Below are 10,535 nucleotides of genomic sequence, written 5' to 3'. Positions count from 1 at the left end.
TTTAATCGCCGCTGAAGTGTTGTCCGCGGAACATTGTAAATGCGTGAAGCTTCACGAACATTGCAAATTTGCTTCTTTTTCAGAGCAGATATCGCAAGTAAGATTCTCCCTTCTTGTTCGACTGAATCTTTTGATTTTTGATGTTGTTTTGGAGACATGGTGGTGGTTTGAATTGGTTGAGTATTGTGACCGCGTCTGAAACGCGTGAGGTGGCCCGCTCGCTTGGGTGGCCCTCTCGCTTGTGGATTACGTTAACTAGTTAGTTACCACAAATCTGGCTCAACAAACTATGAGGAATAGAATAAGAGTATAATGTTGAAATGAGTATGAGAAGAATTCCTTCTTTTTTTTTTGTGTCAAAGTGCTGGGTTGTGTTGTGCTAGGGGCGTATATATTGTAGAAATAAGAAGAAGTGATGTGTCCTTTTTGTACAAATAGTCCGCTCAGCTGGACCTGGCGTTCCCTTCAGGCTTGAAGAAAAGCTCAGAATCATTCGACGCCGTGAATTGATCTGCAGAAAAGAAAGAAGAAAGATACCAAGATTAGCATTGAGCGATTTCTTCACCACCGGAGGATGCAGATGCCATCTTTTCCCGATCGTAGTATATTCTCCCTCGAACATCTCGGAGAAGCTGGCTGTGAAATCGACCTCGTCGTTTGGGGAGTTTTTCAATTCCTCCAAGTATTTCGTGGGAATCATCAGCCGTTCCCCGGCTGGTGAAGGGATGTAGAAAAATCCTCCTTGAGTCTATCATCCGGATGAAGTTACTTATTAGCAGACTGTTTGGGAACGGGCTCAGCTGCTGGCCTACTTTCTGATAGCCATCAAGCATTAGGCTAGCGCAGTCGTTGATAAAGACTTGTCGGGCCTCTTGGAGGGGTCGTTTCCCGTCATCCAGGCCGGCTATGTAAATTCCAGGAACAAGGTGATTGCGCTTATGGGGGGGGGGAGAGAGACCGTCCAAGACAACAGGAGCCAGGCGAGAGTGATGAAGGCGCACGCATGGAGAAGGGAGACCGGGTGCTTGGGCAATTGGAACAGGTAGGAAGCAATCGCGTCTCGCAGATGAAGCAACATAGTAAGTATCGTCTTCCTCTCTCTCGTTCGTGTGTGTAAAATAGTATGTCTTCGCCCCCGAAAGCGCAAAATAATCTGGCTGGTTCTAGTCTGGGTACACTGTCCGGGTTGGCTTTAATTCAAGTACTTTACTGGGGCTGGATCTATGGACACAGACTGTCAAGACAGGTCAGGCGGACCCCGAACTTTCTATCACGGAACCTACTGTATTCGAAGAGTACGGTAGTTTATTGTATGTAAAACTTACAAGTATATCCGAGGGCTTCAAGTCAAACCGAGTGACTATGCCGAAGTTTTGTGAGCCACCCTTGAGAGCCCAGTTCAGGTCACTGTACTTGGAGCTGGCGTTAGCATGGACAATGCTGCCGTTGGCCAGGACGACCTCGTAGTTGACCATGCTGTTGGCTGACCACCTGATTTCGGTAACTTCTGACATGGAGATTTATAGTTGAACTATTTATTAAGCTACCTTGGCGGTCGACAACCATATGACACTTTGAAATTGCACCAAGAATACGGTGGGATAATGGACCTTGTGCCCTGGGCATGGCTGCGATAAGCTAACCAAGCCTTCAGGACCCGTCGTGCGCGTTGTGCCAAACGAGCTCTCCTTTAACACTGCACAGTCCTGGAAAGATATCTACGGGGTACGCAAAGGCCGTCCGACGTTCATCAAAAGCGATTTCTACGATGGAGGGAATTTCGCCGATCAGGCAAGCCCCATAGTGAGCGAGAGGGATTTAGCCAAGCACAGCGAGATGCGCAAATTCCTCGCCACCGCATTCTCGGATCGATCCCTACGTGAGCAGGAGAGTCTAATCACTAAGGTGATCGATCGATTCATCGATCAGGTCGGTCGACGCGGAGTCTCGAAGGAGGAGATCGATATGACGATGTGGAGTAATCTACTCACATTCGATATAAAGGAGAACTGGGTATGTTTCTACGCTGTGTCACTTGCAGAACGCTGAGATTAGTAGCTGACCAACCCACTGATCCTTCAGACTATTGTGTCCACGAACCCTTTGGCAGCCAGCCTTGGCGCGACGAACTTCGACAGTCCTTGGACGTTTAGCCCGGAGCGCTGGCTTGGGGCCAATAATCTTGATCAGCTCGAGGCCAGTCAGCCCTTCTCACTGGGGCCAAGGTTTTGTTTGGGACGGGGGTAAGCAGCAGACATCCGTGTCTTCCTGTTCGTGATCAGACTAACAGCGGTGCATAATCAGACTCGCCTGGCTAGAGTTGCGTTTGACTCTGGCAAAGCTACACTATCAGTACGACATGGAATTGGTAGACGAGGATGTGGACTGGCATCACGACGTAGCTATGCACTTGCTATGGGATAAGCCCAAGCTCATGATGCGTGTGGTCCTCAGGGATGACTAGGCAGAACAAATGGATTGTTTACAGAGGGAGAGTGAAGGTTATGCATCAGTGGGCATCTAGCTACATGTGAAGGAATAGACCTGTCAAGGCAAACGATCAATGCCTGTCCCAGTCTTCATTGCAAGATCCTATGCGGCCATTATTATCAAAACCACCCAATCGCAGAAAATTGACTCACCAAGAGTGCTGTAGGTACAAATCTGTACATGAAGTTCACCATCGAGGTCAACGCTCCCCGCCATATAGGACCAGAGGCACCAGCCAAGATATCCCTGACCACGTCCTTTGCAAAGATGGCTGCCGCACTCTTTGTCTGCACATCTTCACCAACTCCGCGCTTTTGAATCTCCTCGATAGCCTTATGATAGAGTGAGTTCTCAGGTAAGCCCAGATTGGCATGGGACATGACATTTGTCGCGACGGATCCAGTAACAAGAGAAATAACCTTGACACCAAACGGCTGCAGTTCCAACCGCATTGTTTCACTCCATTGCATCAGAGCGGCTTTGGATGCATTGTATACACCTATATGCATTAATCATACTGCCAAAAAAAATAAGAACAGAAGGCACAAACTCATCCACGGCGCATACAAAAACCCCGAAATCGAACAAACATTCACAACCATGCCCTTGGCGGCAAGGACCAACGGAGCGAACGCCTGTGTAACAGCAATCACACCGAAAAAATTGACGTTGAAAACACGCCTCGCATCGTCGATGCTCGTCTCCAGGGCTGGAAAAACCAGAGACTGACCAGCGTTGTTGACGAGTATGTCCAGCTTCCCAGATTGATTTCGGACGGTTTCAACGGCGGCCGCGATACTCTCTCCAGAAGCGACATCCAGCTCAAGGATCGTCACATTGGGCAGCTTCTCCAGGTGGCTCATTTTGGCTCTGGACCGCGCCGTCGCGTAGACATGGAGACCCTTTGCGTGGAACTCTTCCACGAGGGCGGATCCGATGCCGCCCGCGCTGCAGCCGGTGATGAGGACGGAGCGGGGCATACCTAATGACCTGATCTTGGGAGAGTGGAAAATACTCTATCGTAAAAAAAATGAAAGATGGAAAACGAAAACGACAAAAAAGGGGTTGATGCACTGTGTGGAAGGGTTGTACTATTGAAGCATAGAAACACTTTAGAAGACAGTGTCGTAGCCATTCATAAGGCCGAGTTTTCAGGTTTCCGCGGGATGCGCCAACAGGCTGCTAGCAAATTGCGACTATAGGTACTAAGCACTAGCTACTCAAGCAGGATCACGGTCTGATGGCTGCATGGGCGATACCACTCTACAGACCCGACACTCTGGATGAGGGGTGTGATAGTTAATCATTAGCTGCATTATGGACAAATCTGTGAGCGAACAGGAGCAGACTGCAACAGACCATGGTATGTATTTGTGAGCATGCAGTAGGTGAGTGGGGTCTGCTCAGCAGGAAGAGAAGTCAGTTCTAGTAAAGAAGACAGCCACATACTCCTTGTCAGAGTTGTATGCTACCTTGCTGTGTTTGTAAAACAACACAGAGGCCAGGGCTGCAATGTGTATATGGCCATGAATGTGATAGTAGGCTAGGCCTACCAGCGCCGCGTTAGGTTTTCCCTTGCTGACGAGGGGCATTCTTTTCAATTGTATATTGAATGGATGACTTCGGAATTTGAAGCTTTTCACTTATCTCCCCCATTGAGCCACAGAGTACTCATCTCCCTGTCTCTTATTGAAATCGATATCTTGTAGGGGCCTGCGTGGCATGGTCCATTGTTAAGAAAGGTAGAGGGTAGAAAACGCGTGTGTGGGAGACGTGTTATGCTACAAACTAGTGGGGCCGACTGTATGTCTTGTCTATGCACCTGTAGATAGCCTGAGCCGTAGCTAGAGTTTGTGAGTGTCAACTACCTATTATACCCTGCGTTTCTTCTAATTCTGCTCTGTGACATACTACCCTTCCTCTTCCATAACTATCTCTTCACAATGCCTTTGTCCAATGCCGCAATGATCGCGTTCTCGATCCCTGAGATTCTGGGGATGATTTTGCTAAAACTTGATATGCGCACACTACTCTGCTCCCAACGAACCTGTCGCTCTTGGTTCACGACGATCAAATACTCAACTGCTATGCAAAAGGCTCTGTTTTTTACTCCCATCGAAAAGATTCCAAATCAAGAGCCACTTCAGAATTCCATGCTGGCAGTAGCATTCTCTGCACTCTTTGATGCCACTGACCCCAACGACCCTGAAGACAAGTATGACTACGGTCAATCTGCCTTTTCTACATTCGACATGATCAAAAAGCCTCAAAAGCTAGCCGCATATCTCCGACCGGAAGCAAGCTGGAGACGAATGTTGGTCCAGCAGCCGCCGGTGCCTAAGTTTGCCGTGTTCGAGGAAGGGTTCGGAATGGGCCATGGGTATAGATTCTTCGAGATTCCCGTGAGCCATCTTCGACGTAATCGCACGCAGGGTAGTGACCAACTAACAGCCCGAATACAGGGTGAACCGGAAGGATTCTCGGACGGCCTGCGCATGGGAGACTTCTTTGAGGAGCTGCTCTTTGGTAACAATGACTGGTACGCGCGCTGCAATGTAAAACGTGTTATCTGGTGGTGTCAGGCCCTTCCGCGTGTGCGAGACCCCTGTTGTGAGATGAAGGAACTTTCTACCAGAATCTTGAACTGTGAGATTGTGGTTTGGCTTCGCTTCTATTCCAACGGGTGCACGGAGTCGGATGATGAGGGGCCAACACAGGATGAAGAAGCAATGGACAGAATTAAGGCTGCCTATAGAGAAATGGGAATACAGCCGAAACTTCATGGGATGACTGGGGAATTGGAAGATTTGCATTTATGGGATTAGCTTGACGATGACATGTACATCTCTGGGACTAAAGAAACAGATGCGTTGGGATGCTCGCTTGGGTGCCAAAAGGCATCAAAAAGTCCTGGTATTTATGACAATCGAACCCTGCATATCAAAAGGTATGGTGGTAGTGTTCAAGAATATATAGGAATATAAGTAGATATAGAGGTATGGAGCGTCTATATAAATATATTAAACTACTAAAAGGGGTAAGCAGTGGGTGCAGGCAGAATAAGTTAAAAGATAATAATAGGTTAAAAGGTATCTGCCCAGGTGGCTATGGCCCCATATTTACTTGGTGGAGAACAGCACATCAACTTACACATATGTCATTTGCAGGGGAGCCGATCAACTCCAAGATTATGACATAGCAACTGAGCAATCATGTCGACGACAATCAGCAAGCGCAAGCGTGCAAGGAAGGCATGCATCCCTTGCCACCAGCGCAAGCGAAAATGCGACGCGGAGTATCCCTGTGGCACGTGCACCACCTACGAATATAACTGCAGGTACGCCGACGACGACACCACTAGCACTGCGGATGGAGGCGGGCACGCTCCACCCCTAGCCAAGCGCGTCATTCTTGACGGAGGGAGTAGTATGGCGCGCGGGGTCACCGCCAAATCGCGCAGCCCGGACAGCCAACCTCATGTCGCGAGAGCTCCCCATGGACTGACAAAGAGTCCTACCGTCGGGGCCGGCATCTTCGACGAGCAGAAGTCCAGATACACCGGAGCATCGGCGGCCATGGCCTTCCCGCACATCCTGGGCGTGGCTCTCGGCTCCGACAGCCCTCCCAAGATCAACTCGTTCGCTTACAACTTTGGGATCCGCCCCGAGGAGGCTTCCAACGCTTATGGCTTCCTAGGGAAACTTATCTCGGAGGAAGACCTCGCCTTCTACTCGAATGTGTACTTCTCTGCAATGGGCCCTGTCGGCGACTACATGGACCCGAGAATCTACGCCCAGCGATGTCGGGATTATTATCATGGCTCCGGCAGCACCGCGGTCGCCTTTGGCGCCGTAGCCGCCGGCGTCGCTGCTTTCGGGTCGTTCCTATCCCCAACCAGATACCCGCGGGAGTCTGACCTGGTGCAGTACGCTAAAGCTATTCTCGATGATCCAGCCTCCATGCGTATGCTGAGCATTGACCACATCATCGCGTGGGGCATGCGGTTATTTTATCTACGGGCCACAACCCGCCCCAGTAATGCCTGGGTCGCGTCGTGCACTCTCATGCACCTTTGCGAAGTGGTAGGGCTGCACGAGGAAGAGAACATCAAAAGGATGGCGTCTGTCGCCGGCGCCGCTGTTGTTGGACATGATGCGGACCGGCTGAGGCGAATTTTCTGGATCTCGTGGGCCGGGCATCACATGCTGTCCTATGAGTACGATCGTTCGGCGGTAAGATTTGGGCCGTGACTTGTCAGGCTATCATCCCGATCCAAGGGTCCGTTGCCGACCAGTTCGTGCAAATCGTCCAGATCATCCCGTCGCCCAACTCGCCGTTCCAGCTCGAATGTCAGCCTCCAACTCCGAGGGAGGAGCTATTTGAGCGTCTCAAGGCATTGAGGAAACTCGATTTCACCCATCCGTTCCTGGTGGCGACTAAGGCGGACCTTGCGTTTTGTTTCTATCGACGCATTTATCAGCTCAAGACAGGCATAACGGACGAGATAATTCAACTCGTCATTGATAGCGGTAACGACGCAGTGGAGGCGGCTGAGCAGCTAGCCAACCAGGGCCGTCTACTTTGGAACGTCATAGGCAGCGTCTTCCAGTATGCCTGTGTCTTGTTGGCGATCGACACGCCGGCCTCCTCCGCTCACATCCCTGCTGCCTTCAAGGGGTTGGAACATCTTGTCAGGGCTGCAGACACAGGACTGACCCGTCAGGCATTGTCAATAGCGCGGCATCTTCTCAGCCTCAATATAGCAAAGAAGCGAAAGGAGCTTATCCAGCTGGAAGCTGTCGAGGCGGGCTACGAACCCTTCCAGGCGCAGCCGGAACCCGAGGCCAACGCCGCTTTGCCGGACATTGGCTGGGGTGTGGACTGGGATCAGTTTCTCATCGAGCCATATCTATCGATTCTCGGTCCCGACATCCAGCTGTAGGCGTTGTACAATGATTGAATCCACTCAGCGGCGATTCAACTCATCAAAACATGGCGTGGCACTCTAGGATGGTCCAATGAAATTCAGCATTGTATTATAAGGCTCTTCTTTCTCCGCATAGTGATTTCCAACCTGATCATCTTGACATTGCGGAGATATGCGCGGAGGTCTGTTAGTCGGGAGTTGAATAATATCGGCTATGCTGTCTTAACGCCGCTTCAATGTTGGTGCGGTGCGGTGTGGTGCGGCTATTGCGGAGTTAGTCAGGCCCCTGTGTGCGGCTGCTGCGGCCGAGAGGTGCTTGGCATAGAAGTATGGCTCTGTAGAGATGTCGAGAGACTCGAGACTGGGTCTGAAATGTATAAATGGACAGGCATTCTCTGCTCCAAGGAGGAATATCAAACAGCAACAATAGCTATAACACCTCGACCACCACTCTTGACCACAATCACAACAATTAATATACATTAATCATCAATTCAACATCCAAAATGCCCGAGTACGCCAAGAACCAGCCCGCCGGCTTCAAAAACGCCGTTGAGAGAGTCGCCATTGTCGGTGTAGGTATATCCCTCAACAGCACCACATACACAACAACTAACAAACGCCCTTAGGCCGGAGGCACTGTTGGATCCCACCTCGTCGCCGCTCTCCTTAAAACCGGAAAACACACAGTTACGGCCCTCTCCCGCAAAGATAGCAGCAACAAACTCCCCGAGGGCGTCCTCATCGCCCCAGTTGACTATGACGACGAGGCCACTATTGTCGCTGCCCTTGAGGGCCAACAGTTCTTTATCATCACAATAGCCCCCACTGCGCCCCAGGACACCCACAGCAAGCTCGTCCAGGCAGCCGCTAAGGCTGGTGTTCCCTACATCATGCCCAACGGGTACGCTGGCGACATTGAAAACATTAAACTCGGAGAGGAGATAATGCTGGGGCCCGTGGCCAAGGCCAACAGGGACGAGATTGAGAGGCTCGGCATGCAGTGGATCACGGTGTGCTGTGGGTTTTGGTACGAGTATAGCCTGGCGGGTGGTGAGGCGCGCTTCGGGTTCGACTTTGACAAGCGGTCTCTGACGATCTATGACGATGGCAACACCAAGAACTCGGTATCGACCCTGTCGCAGGTTGGGCGCGCCGTGGCCAACCTGCTGAGTCTCAAGGAGCTTCCTGACCACGAAAACGACAAGAGTCTTACTGTGTCGGGGTGGCTTAACAAGGCCGTGTATATCAAGAGCTTTGTGGTCAGCCAAAACGAGATATTTGAGAGCGTCAAGCGCGTCACGGGCACTAGGGACGCTGACTGGACGGTTACCCATGAGGCTACCAAGAAGCGATACGAAGATGGCCTGGCGCTAGTTAAGGGTGGTAACATGGCTGGTTTTAGTAAGCTGCTCTACGCGAGGGCGTTTTACCCGGATGATCCGAGTGATTGCTCGGCCAAGGCACAGAATGAGCTGCTTGGTTTGCCGGAGGAGAGCCTGGATGAGTTTACCCAAGTTGGGATAGATATGGTCAAGGAACTGCAGCGTCGTCCGGAGCGTATGGCGTCATAGAAAACAGCATCCACAGAGCTTAAATTCAATAACGAGTGCGGTTGTATAGCCACTTTTTGACACGAACAGAAAAAGAAAAGAAAAGAAAAAGAAAGGAAATTAAAATATTTGTTCCTAACAACCTCCTTTACTAATACCAGCAGGTAACTACAAAATGGGTGATCTGCTGTACATGGCCGCCTCAGGCACCAATCGCTGGAGAGACGGGGATTTCCCTGCCACAGTAGTCATGAACGACTCCATCCCTCAGGTTAATAGGAGCAGCCTCCTGGTCTGCCTGTTGAAATGTCTATCATAGCATTGCCGCATGAGTTGCTCACTCTCATTGCGAAAGAGTTATATGCCAGAGATCTGAATGCCCTCCTGCAGAGTCATTCCCTCCTCTACCGCTCTCTCAACGACTACCTCTACTCTTGGAATGCGGAGCAGTACGGCCATTCTGCTCTCTTATGGGCAGCAAAGCATGGCTCCGAAGTAACAGTTCGACGATTCCTCAATATCCGGGTGGACGTGCGCTGGAGGTCGCGCTATTGGTCCTGTACACGCCATTGGCCACAAGGAAAGCACCTCCGATACGCAAAACCTGATGCGGAGTCTTCTTTTCAAGAACATACTATTTCATATGCGGCTGCAAGTGGCCACTCAGGGATTGTGGTTAAACTCTTAGATCATGGTGCCGATATCAACTTCAAGGATCTTCAAGGACGAAGCCCCCTTGCTTTAGCGGCCCTGGCCGGTCACTTCGAGACGGTCCGTATACTTGTCACCCGCGGCGCAAATCTGCTCTCCATTGATTCAAAGGGATGCCGACCTATTGGCCATGCGGCCTTCAACGGACACCACGCAATTGAGGACTATCTACTTCAGCACTTATGCCAGAAACGCCCCAGCATGCAGTTGACCATCAAAGCCGAAACACACTTCATGCTTCTATACGCTGCGCAAAGAGGAGATGAGGAAAGAGTCAAGGTTCTCCTCTTTGAAAGGGGCGCCGATATCGACTCCCAGTTGCCTGTGGAAAGCTACACTCCATTGTGTGCAGCAATTGCGCACGCCCCCCTTAGCATGATAAAGCTTTTGCTGGACAATGGAGCCAGTCCGAACGTGTCCTTTTCCAAAAGGAAAGCAAGGACAAGAGGGGCGACAAGGCCAAGTTCCTTGGCTCCTTTACAATTGGCTCTAAAACGCGATGAAAGCTATAAGATCATCGAGCTGCTAATCCAGCATGGAATGAAGACGAAATCCACATTTGTATTCTGGACTCTGTTATTCGTCTCAACAAGCCTGATGAATTTCGTTTGCTTTTAGAGGCCGGTGCAGATATCGAAAGTGATCCCCGTCTTCTGAAGTTGTTATATACTGAGGCTACCGAGTGGCAGTGCCAGCCTATAATTGACATGCTGGTTGGTATGGGTGCCGACTCCATTGATGTTGCCGTGCGCCCAGGAAGAAATCGACAGAATCGCCTTACATCAGGAGTCAAACAGAATTCGCGGCCTTCTGATATAAATGATGCATACGAAATCACCAAGAATCCCGAATAG

The 10,535-nt window shown here is 50.5% G+C and overlaps 6 protein-coding genes across 6 annotated transcripts; 5 read left to right on the top strand and 1 right to left on the bottom strand.

Annotated features, from left to right (window-relative positions):
• Positions 1-1,066: 1,066 nt before the first annotated feature.
• On the top strand, positions 1,067-2,464 carry CDV56_103910 (uncharacterized protein; the record flags this gene model as incomplete). The annotated part of the gene is made up of 4 exons (XM_026757529.1): positions 1,067-1,079; positions 1,655-2,013; positions 2,083-2,243; positions 2,305-2,464. 4 exons carry the CDS (start codon positions 1,067-1,069, stop codon positions 2,462-2,464), a joined length of 693 nt encoding a protein of 230 aa, XP_026610507.1.
• An 83-nt stretch (positions 2,465-2,547) lies between these two features.
• CDV56_103818 (SDR family oxidoreductase) lies at positions 2,548-3,470 on the bottom strand (the record flags this gene model as incomplete). Its single annotated transcript, XM_026757437.1, has 3 exons — positions 2,548-2,592; positions 2,643-2,989; positions 3,041-3,470. The coding sequence occupies 3 exons, from the start codon at positions 3,468-3,470 to the stop codon at positions 2,548-2,550; spliced, it is 822 nt and encodes a 273-aa protein (XP_026610506.1).
• Positions 3,471-4,433: 963 nt separating this feature from the next.
• On the top strand, positions 4,434-5,315 carry CDV56_103621 (F-box protein; the record flags this gene model as incomplete). Its single annotated transcript, XM_026757240.1, has 1 exon — positions 4,434-5,315. The coding sequence occupies one exon, from the start codon at positions 4,434-4,436 to the stop codon at positions 5,313-5,315; it is 882 nt and encodes a 293-aa protein (XP_026610505.1).
• Positions 5,316-5,702: 387 nt separating this feature from the next.
• Positions 5,703-7,432, top strand: CDV56_103403 (uncharacterized protein; the record flags this gene model as incomplete). Its single annotated transcript, XM_026757022.1, has 2 exons — positions 5,703-6,722; positions 6,785-7,432. The coding sequence occupies 2 exons, from the start codon at positions 5,703-5,705 to the stop codon at positions 7,430-7,432; spliced, it is 1,668 nt and encodes a 555-aa protein (XP_026610504.1).
• A 491-nt stretch (positions 7,433-7,923) lies between these two features.
• On the top strand, positions 7,924-8,991 carry CDV56_103229 (aromatic alcohol reductase; the record flags this gene model as incomplete). The annotated part of the gene is made up of 2 exons (XM_026756848.1): positions 7,924-7,992; positions 8,047-8,991. 2 exons carry the CDS (start codon positions 7,924-7,926, stop codon positions 8,989-8,991), a joined length of 1,014 nt encoding a protein of 337 aa, XP_026610503.1.
• Positions 8,992-9,276: 285 nt separating this feature from the next.
• CDV56_103044 (uncharacterized protein) lies at positions 9,277-10,535 on the top strand (the record flags this gene model as incomplete). Its single annotated transcript, XM_026756663.1, has 2 exons — positions 9,277-10,087; positions 10,216-10,535. The coding sequence occupies 2 exons, from the start codon at positions 9,277-9,279 to the stop codon at positions 10,533-10,535; spliced, it is 1,131 nt and encodes a 376-aa protein (XP_026610502.1).

The sequence above is a fragment of the Aspergillus thermomutatus genome (genome assembly GCF_002237265.1).
Source record: "Aspergillus thermomutatus strain HMR AF 39 chromosome Unknown NODE_308, whole genome shotgun sequence".
In the NCBI taxonomy this organism is placed as follows: domain Eukaryota; kingdom Fungi; phylum Ascomycota; class Eurotiomycetes; order Eurotiales; family Aspergillaceae; genus Aspergillus; species Aspergillus thermomutatus.
Note: the sequence above shows the minus strand (reverse complement) of the source record. Positions and strands in the feature narration are given on the sequence as shown.